This window comes from Lepisma saccharinum, chromosome 8 (assembly GCF_977018435.1).
Source record: "Lepisma saccharinum chromosome 8, izLepSacc3.1, whole genome shotgun sequence".
In the NCBI taxonomy this organism is placed as follows: domain Eukaryota; kingdom Metazoa; phylum Arthropoda; class Insecta; order Zygentoma; family Lepismatidae; genus Lepisma; species Lepisma saccharinum.
Genome location: NC_139236.1, coordinates 37,014,224 through 37,024,276, shown reverse-complemented (window position 1 = coordinate 37,024,276; position 10,053 = coordinate 37,014,224). Strand labels below are relative to the sequence as shown.

The following is a 10,053-nucleotide window of genomic DNA, read 5'->3' as shown; positions in this document are numbered from 1 at the left end:
ATATACTAGCACAGTGAGTTCGTTTCATGATTGAAACAAGAATTTCATGTAAAGTGAAAAGGCTTGCTGCAAGCATGAAATGGCTTGCATCAAGCCAGATAGATAGTTACGAACCGGTAGCTTGATTCAAGCTTGTCAATGTCCAACTGGTTTTGATAAGCTACAAGCAAGCTTTTGTAACCTTATCACAAACTTTCGTGCTATCTGAGATGAGCATTTAATAGTACTTTCTCTCTAGATATTATTCTTTGTAATCTTAGAATACGTGAATAATATTTATTGATGTTAAGCTGTAGACTCGATATTGCTTTTCCATCAGTATACATAATGTTAATATCGCAGTTTATTGGTGTTTTTTTTTCAAATTTCATGTTAAATTTCTTTTGCAATGTTTATAACAGACTTTCCTATTTGTTTTATAAACTTTAAAAGAAAATGATTGTCATGGATACATTTTGTAATTGTTATTGGCTTATTTCTGCTCACTTGATTTCTCCGTCAAATTCAAGTAACATTCGAAAATGAAAATCCGCCAAGGTGTCATTTTAGAAATATGAGAAACAACCTGTACAGAAGAAAAGAAAACACGAAAATTATGAACAGCATCATTTACTGTTCTGTTTAGTCTTGTATCAGCTTAAAAATCATGCCAATGTGTAGATTGCATTTTAAAATATTTTGCACGGTGATCGAATGTATCTGTATGCGTTTAGGTAGTTTGAACACGCAAATAAAATTTATATTATAAATAAAAGATAAATTGCATATGCGCTGATGTGAAGCACACTGTAAATCAAGTAAATTCTTAGTAAATATCGTGAATTGTTCGCTTCATGGGAAGGAACGTACACGAAAACAGGTTACGATACGCAACACACCTTGCAAGCCTAGTGCACTGTCATTGCTTACCACACACAATAGTATTTCGTTGTTGAAATAGTTATCACTGGTTTTGAAACTCTAGCAGGAACTGAAAACGGCCTACGTTTATAAAACCGAAGGAACAGTAACTGACACGTTTTCACAATATATTTATTTTCTGTATCTTCCTTCTTTTACGCCCTTTTTCTACCTCTTTAACCGTCCGCAACGGTCAGGATGTATGATGATGGAAAATAAATTGATGCTCGAACACCTACAAAGACCACCCATGCACAGAATGTTTTAACAAAACAGGATTACGTTCGGCTGACCACTTTTCGCAGAGCATGTGACTGCAATCACGTTATTTTCCTAAAGAGAGTTTCTTAAGTCGAGTTATACTCCAAAATGAGTTTAGTTTCCGAAACTTCAAGTGGATTACTTTTCGAAAACGAATAACTGCAACGGATATACTTTTCCAAACCCTTATTCTTTTCCAAAACGGGTAACTACAACTGATAAACGTTTCCAAAACTATATTCTATTCAAAAGCGAGTAACTTTTGCAAAACTAATATTATTTTCCAAAATGAGTAACTGCAACTGATATACTATTCCAAAACGAGTATCTGCAACTGACACACTTTTTCAAAACGACTAGCTGTTCCAAAACGAGTCACTACAACTAATATTATTTTTCAAAGCTGTATTATTTTCCAAAACGTGTAACTGGAACTAGTATATTCTTCCGAAACGAGTAATAACTGGAACTGGTATATTTTCTCAAAACGATATATAAACTTTTCAAAAAACAGCAACTACAACTAATATACTTTTCCAAAACTAATTTCATTTTCCAAAACGAGTAACTTCCACTGACTTAGTTTTCCTAAACGAGTAACCGCATGTAAAAATACTTCTCGAAAACAAGTAACTACAAGTAATATACTTTTCCAAAACTATATTCTTTTCCACAGTGAGTAATTGCAATTGATACACTTTATCAAAACGAGTAACTGCAGCTGATATACTTTTCCAAAACGAGTAACCGCAAGTAAAATACTTCTCCAAAACGATTAACTACAAGTAATATACTTTTCGAAAAATATATTCTATTCCACAGTGAGTAATTGCAACTGATACACTTTATCAAAACAAGTAACTGCAACTGATATACTTTTCCAAAACGAGTAACCGCAAGTAAAATACTTCTCCAAAACGATTAACTACAAGTAATATACTTTTCGAAAAATATATTCTTTTCCACAGTGAGTAATTGCAACTGATACACTTTATCAAAACAAGTAACTGCAACTGATATACTTTTCCAAAACGAGTAACCGCAAGTAAAATACTTCTCCAAAACGATTAACTACAAGTAATATACTTTTCGAAAACTATATTCTTTTACACAGTGATTAATTGCAGCTGATACACTTTTCCAAAACGAGTAACTTCAACTCATATTTTTCCTAAACGAGTGCCTGTAATTACGTAACCGATATAGCTACTTTTCAAAAGGAGTAACTGCACTGAGATATCCTTCCAAACGAGTACCAGTAACTGTAAGTGATATACTATTCCAGAATGGTTCACTGCAACTGAATTACTGTCATATTCTGTCTCTTTCTCACGCAAAAGTCGAGTAACTGCAACTGAACTACTTTTCCAAATCCAGTAACGGTATTTATGAGTTACGTGTCACTATCTCAGTTATTTGAAATTAACATTCCGAAGATAATGTTTGGCAAGCATTGGTGTTCAAATTTCAAAATCGTCTCGTTACATCAACTTGTTCCTTTTCTCTACCCTTGCTTTCAGTCAAGCAGGTCTGTAGCAATGTGCATGTGTGTCGTGTGATAACCTTGTGGCTGTAACACCGTCAGAGATGCTGATTCTTGTCTCCGATCTTCTATTTTTTTCTTCTCTCTCTCTCTCCAGATCCCATTGGCGGACGCCATGAAGGCAAAGGCAAGGCTGACGATAGGCGGTGGCCGAGATTTCGACAATGGCAGGGTAAGTTTATCGTTCACTTTTCTCTCTCTTTCTCTCTCTCTCTCCTTTTCTCCCCTCCCCCCCTCTCTCTCTCTATCTTTATCTGTCTCGTAAACACTGGTAATGATGTAGGGCAATGACGTCATAAAACCTTTCTCTACGCCTTTTCTTGCTCCTTCTACCCACATGTGCGGTCGGATTTGCCTTGAGTTCGAGTGAGACTTTGAATTTCAAGTCCGAAGGGGGAAAGGGAGTTACAGTGTTGCCATCTGATAACTACCGTCACTGAAAATTCTATCGTGCACTGGTTACATAAACTGCATAAGTATACAATGATCTTAACGGACGCTATTTACATGTTACTTTTAACATTTACATATTATTTATGTTTAAAGTAAGATTACAATTAGAATAATTGTTCGGATACACTAAAATGGTAAAATATGAAATAAAATTGTTTTTTTTAAAAATGTAAATGTACAGAAATACTAACTTCCCTACAAGGCGTTATGTGTGTTGCCTAACTCTATGTTGGAAGTTCTCCCGATCGCCGCAGTTTCCCATTTATTCTTATTGCTGGTGACTGTACATACATTATAAGAAAGTAAGAAATATTAACAACAAATCCTTGACGTTATTATGTAATCTAACCAGTTCTCGAAAGTGTGTGTGTGGGGGGGGGGGGAGGACGGCATACTCTAACCATTTCCATTGTCACTCACCCTTCCACATGGCAATTCCACCTCAAGTGTTCCTAACCATATCAATTAGTTACTTGTTCCACAATAAATTTTCGTTTTAATTTACTTACCACACCAACGCTTAGAAATAGTGGTAATATTTAGGAATAATGGCTTACTCCGATGGAAAAATTGTTGTAGTTGTGATGGTACACTCCTGTTCACATGAAGTGGCACACTTTATAAGGTGGAACTGTTGAAGTATGAGCCACTTTGTGTGAACAGGAGTGTACATGAAGGGTCCCTGGAGAAAACGTAAGGCAGGCGCGGTGAGAGGCCTGAAGAAGGAGTCAACTTGATGTTGTTGTCTTGGATGTGTGTATATGTTCGAACCTTCATTTGTTTTTGTTTTTTTTGTTGATCTTGTTCCATATTACCACCACAGTGGAAATCGTAAAAGGAAAGTAAAACGACATTGAAGGTGAAGGATTAACTCGTTTCTGCGTGTAGGTGGGTATAACTGCAAGATTATATTTTTAAAGCGCAATGCACAGGGCGCGACAAGTTTAAGTGTTTCCTGGTAAGCTCATAATTCTCTGTAGCAACATGAATTTCTTTTTAAGCAATGAATTGAAGTAGTGAATTGAGTTATCTACTCAAAGTCTCCCCACTGAAGTTTCCGAGTTAGAATCCGTGCCTGAGCATGGGTATTCATTTGTGAGTCTCATATCAATGACATCTAATCATCATTGGTCATCATCGTCGCGATATGGTATAATAGGCAGAAGCGACGGAAAGCAAGGAAAATTCAAAGAAAATCTAGCCTAAACCTTCTGTCGATGTCAGATCCTCATCCTCAACATTCCTCTGTCCTACGAAATTTTTCACAAAACCCCCCTAATAAATTTATCACAATTTTGGGACCATTTCTACTCTTATACTTATCCCTTCTTCTAAATCAATCGTCCTGACACTCCGAGATTGAAAAAATCAGATTTTTTCCCTTAATTCCTTAATCCACATTCCGGACAAATCAGATGGGGCTTAGCAAAAAGAAGGCAATCGGGTGTGTGGCTAACATTGGGAAGAAAAACTGTACAGTGTATCAAATGCTCATATGCAGAATGGCTTATGTGTCTGAAAAAAATATATGTTTCTGAAAAGGAATACAGCTCCAGGATTGGCTTGATACGGAACGGATAGCATAGAGGTACACGATGTAATCAAGTCCACGTGTTTCTTCAAATCCAATGCTGTAAATGGCCTGTACTAGATAAAAAAATGTCCGATCTTCTGAGTTTTTTTTAGAGAGATGATCAGATTCATGATAACAAATCCCAAATGTTACTATGGCAAATTTCGCTATCCAACTCTAATAGTACACTTTGAGAGACTTTGAGTACACAAGAAACTAATGCCGAGAGACCAATTTTTGTGTCGATCTTGATTAGGAGACAGTGAAATAAAATGTCTATTGCACATGTCTTGATTTAGGAATAGCACTACTGTCTTAACTCACCCGCAGAAGAGAGCAAGAGATTCTTTGAAATCGAAACTCTTTATTATTGGTGAACTTGAATTGGTGTCCGAGAATTGTCTTGTTCTTCTTATTATCGCGGCGAGTGAGCTTTTGAAGGAGTGGCTGTTCTCGTAACGTTGAAGATGTTTCTGAAACTTCCGCGAACTTCGGAATGTTTAGAGCTGGAAGTTTCTGTCGCTGACATTGACATGTTGACGCAGATTAACTGCTTGTGTGGAGTCCTTATGGGTCATGCCTCCAGAAATGGTAAAGCTATAGAAAATATCGATGAAATATAAACAATGGTGTGAGGGTATCGCAGTGAGGCCTATCGCGGTGTTACGGACGGGTCATCTATTATAACGCTTCTATTACAGAACCGCGGTGGTCTAGTCGGTAAGGCGTCTGGCTGCCACGCGGGGGACCCGAGTTCGATTCAGGGCTTGGGTGATCTTAAATCGGAATTTTTCGACCTTGTCACTGCATAAAGTGGCTCACCCAGCCTAAATAGCTATCTGGAAACAAACCCTCCGTATTAAAGACGGCCGGAACGTCGTGCTGATCACATCACCTCCAAAAACATGGCAGAGAACGCGAATTCGTGGGTTTGTAACTCCACATGCCCTTATCTTCCTTAATGGCACGTTACACTATTCCTTTGCGTTAACCAATTGTTGATCTGTCGTCGCGTTTAGAAGACTTCATGTGTTGTTCAGCGCTCACAAATAGTTTCTCATAAACGGCATTTTGTTCCAGGCAATTCAACTTACACAAGGCACTGCTGTGTTGCATATAGAGTTAGGTTTAATTTCAATGTTGCAACAGATATGTGTACAGGAATCCATTATACTTATATGTTTAATGTATAAACAGGTTCATATTATATCGCAGGTCTGTTCGATACCCGGTGGAGGCACATAGTGGTTCGAATTCCACTTTAAACTGTAGACCCAGTCGCGATTACCCTTTCTGTGCATACAATGTACTTATAACAAAAAAAAACGACCAACCCCATATTGGCTATAGCTATATCTCAGATTACAAAAATACTTTGTGAAGAGTAATTAAGGTTAAATACTTTAAAAATATATAATAATAATTTCATATTTTCTTATTGGTTGTAAACATGTACAATGCATTACGAATGATGACTATTCGGTACATACGTGCTTCTCCTTACGAGGGATCCACCATATCGCCACTCACTAGTTAATAAAAGAGTTTCAATTTAAGATTGCTCACTTCACAGTTCAATGTGAAACAATATTGTCTCGAGTTGTAAGACATGGGATGCAAACTTAATTAAATTCAACTCTCTAATCGTGTTTGGTTAATTTGTTGAGCTCGTGTAAAACTGTAGTTAAATATATGTTAACCAAACTGAGCTCGGCAACTATTTGTTGCGTCCCGCTACCAGAGATTATAGGTTCAGATATCCTTCAGGCCGCTGCGGCATTTCATTATCACCGTTCTTCCCTTAATTATTTGATATCCACCAAATTATTCTCATCATTGTCATTGTCCTACATAAGTAGAAAAACGGCATTAAATAATAGTCAAACAAAATGTATGTTATATTATGCTTATATCACTTTCCAATGCCTAGCAACTAGTCATGGGATTTACTAGACAGCCTGCTTCTAACATTCGTTTCATCGTGTCTAGTCAAGAATTTTGCATATTAAATGTAAATGGAAAATAAGAAAGCCATCACAGCACCATGATATGCTACGTTACTTCTTTCCACTTATCCATAATAACTTATAAGAGTTGGCTGACTTTGCACAATTTGGATAACACGTTCCACGCTGGTGCAGTTCCACTAAGATGCCTAAATAAAGGATATACAATATTTTGTTTTAATTGTTTATGATGATTCGTACCATCTTTCTTTAATTTGCTACAAAATAATATATTGTGTTATTACAATTACGAAACTAGAATTGGCACTTGTAGTGGCCTGTAGGCACGTACAATAAAAAAAATCTTAGGTTGAAGATTTTATTCTGCACTGAACTTAAATAAACAGCTTTCCCCGGCTTGTAAAAAAATTACATTAAATATGGTATGTGCACACTATTTTCTGCAACTGGAAGAAACCATCTCATTTTCTCCATTTCTCCCTATAACTTTATCTCTTTTTTCCACATGAAAACACACATGCATAAAAATAAATCTTTGGGTTGACCTCTGTTTGCATAAATATATAATTTAATACACAAAAATGCTATTAATTTTTCTCCTTCCCCCCTTCTTCTAATAATAACAATCGAAGAGGAAGCAGAACAAAAGTTTACTCTGATCATGAATTATCTGACTATTCTTCACGATCGTGGGATGTGGTGTATCATTCATATTATTATTTATTCTTATTGCTTCTTCCATGCACACCGTTCTCAGACAGTGTGTATGAAAAAATATTAATTAGAAGAAGGGAGTATGCGTTTATCACCAATGAAAATATATGAAATTCTTGTAATTTTTCCAAAGAATTTAGCCTTTATTAACTTTCACAAAGTATTTTGAAATCTATGATATGACATGAAAAAAAGTGTTTGTACTTTAAACGTACTATAATGTTTTCCAATAATTTACACATATCCATTGTGCACGTGACAACACAGAAGTTACTCCCAACTAGGGCGACCATAATATTTTGACCCCAAAACATCCCAAGGAAATCAGTTTACCCGCCCCATTCATGAAAAATCGTTAGGTCTAATTATAAAATTAATACAGGGTGTCTATAAAGTCACTTAACATTTCTGCATGAACAGGATTTATGGTACAAAATACAATGTGTACTGAAACATATATCACAGTAGGACACAAAATCAGTATAACTCAATGTGGCCACCCCTCAAGTCTAGGCATAGATGCCAACAATCCACCACAGCACGAAACACCTTCTCCAACATAGCTGGTGTAATCTCAGCAACTGCGGCCGTAATGCGTTGTTTCAACTGGGCTATGCTGTGGATCCTCGCCCCGTACACCTTAGACTTGATAAACCCTCAAATGAAAAAGTCTAAGGAGGTCAGAGGGGGGGGGGGGCAACTTCCCGTTGCGAGACACGATCAATTCATCTACCGGTGAAAACTTCGTTTAGGTGATCACGAACGATGATGGCAAGATGGGGTTGTGCCCCATCCTGTTGGTGAATAGTAAGAAGCTTGGTGTGCCCCAATCCACCGTGCTATGAGCCACAGTTGGTAGATGCTGGGATTATGGATACTGAGTCGCGTGGTCGATGCGGTGGGACTACGTGTGATCGCGTCCTGTACATTTTGTACAATTTGTGGTGTTATGGCTGGCCTACCAGGACGTTCTTCATCCTCAACACGACCTATTCACTTGAATTTGTTGACCAGGTTCTTAATAGCCAGCCTGGTGGGGCCTGGTTTTCTGAATTTCCGAGTGAAGTCCGTCCGCACCTGTTCATACGTCATTCCACGCAGACGAGCACAAACAACGGCTGGCTATTATCTCTTCTGTAGAGTACATTTTTTCAGATCACTTGGAAAAAAGAAAAGATTTGTCATTAGTTCATTGAAATGTTAAGTGACTTTATAGACACACTGTATTATTATTATTTTATTAAAATATGGATCACATGAATGATACATTATAAACATAAATGAAATATGATCATCCATTGTCAAAAGATAATAATTATTCTAATCTCGGTGTGGTTTAACTTACATAGTGTTTCTGTTCTCTTCTGATTAACCTTTGATTTTAGTTCTCAGAAGTATTTATCACATGAACCATTCTTCATGAGAACAACATAATTCTTCAGCCGGACCCTGTGGCCGAGTGGTTGTCGACCTCCGTGGCGGAGTGGTTAGCAGAGCGCGCTGCAACGCCAGGGGTTCCGGGTTCGAGTCCCGGGTAAGGCATGGGTATTTGTGTTTGTCCAAAAAAAAATACGTGAAAAACTGAGAATACTGTAAAAATTGAAAAGTGTAAAAGTAGAAAAAGTGTGAATGACGGGGGATACCACCGCGTAGGGGTATTCCTTTATAAAAAAAAAAGTGGTTAGTACATCGCTCTGCAACGCCAAGGGTCCCGGGTTCGAATCCCGCTCGGGCATGGTTGTTTGTGAATGTCCTTTCATCAATTGAATTTGAATTTAAATTTAAATTTTTGGGTGCGTCAGCACTTAAAAGCTATTATGCACCCGTCACGTTATACGGGGTCCAGCCCCTTACCTTGTCCAAAATAGATATAAGAACACAATTGTGCCATAACTAAAATAACTTAATGTCGTTAGCTAAAACATTAAAACATTCTGACTGGTCAAAAGCTGAGGTCGTAAAGGGGAACTCAGCACACAAGGACAAAATACAGGACAATACACAGAATTATACTGGCCATAGTGTAAGTCGCCAGAGCCTTGTCAGTCTGCAAAATACAATCCAGGGTGTACTACGTGGAAGTGAGGTTGACGTTTGGGCACCTTATCAGAAGGTCGACCCTTACACCCCAATACACGAGTAGTAAAGGTAGATGATAGTTAAGTTTAGGAAGAAACTAAATAATAGTGAGATCCTTAACTTGGGAAGATATATTGTGGACTTAGATGTAAATATTTTAAGACCGTCTGATGCCTTGAATGTAAATAGCTATAATATATAATAACAGGAATAGATGCACTAACTTTCAAAGCTTTTATTGAAGACTATGTTGTTTACTATCTTTTTCTACACCAACGCCATCTCAAGTGCACATCTTGAATGAAAAACCTCCGTTGTGTTACTACGTAGTAAGCTCTGCCATGTCCAAACTCGTTCATAACTCGGTAATTTTAGAAAGCAGACTCGCGAGTTTATATGTATGTGGAAGGTGAGAGGTTTGTAAATTCAATGAACACGGCCCGTGGATGTCATATGCCCTGTTCTGCAACCATAAAATCTTCACACATCCCACTGTCTCCAACATCTATAAAAACTATAACAGGAGTCAGGTCTTTTTATACACACGAGTATATTTGGATCAT

The 10,053-nt window shown here is 37.4% G+C and overlaps 1 protein-coding gene across 1 annotated transcript in view; it reads left to right on the top strand.

The window, feature by feature from the left end:
• The window catches only part of LOC145991733 (glutamate receptor 1-like), a 682,690-nt gene that overhangs the window by 669,591 nt on the left and 3,046 nt on the right, over positions 1 to 10,053 (top strand). The window contains exon 11 of the mRNA XM_083127787.1: positions 2,802 to 2,876. Coding sequence (XP_082983913.1) covers positions 2,802 to 2,876 — 75 coding nt within the window. The remainder of the gene's footprint in view (positions 1 to 2,801; positions 2,877 to 10,053) is intronic.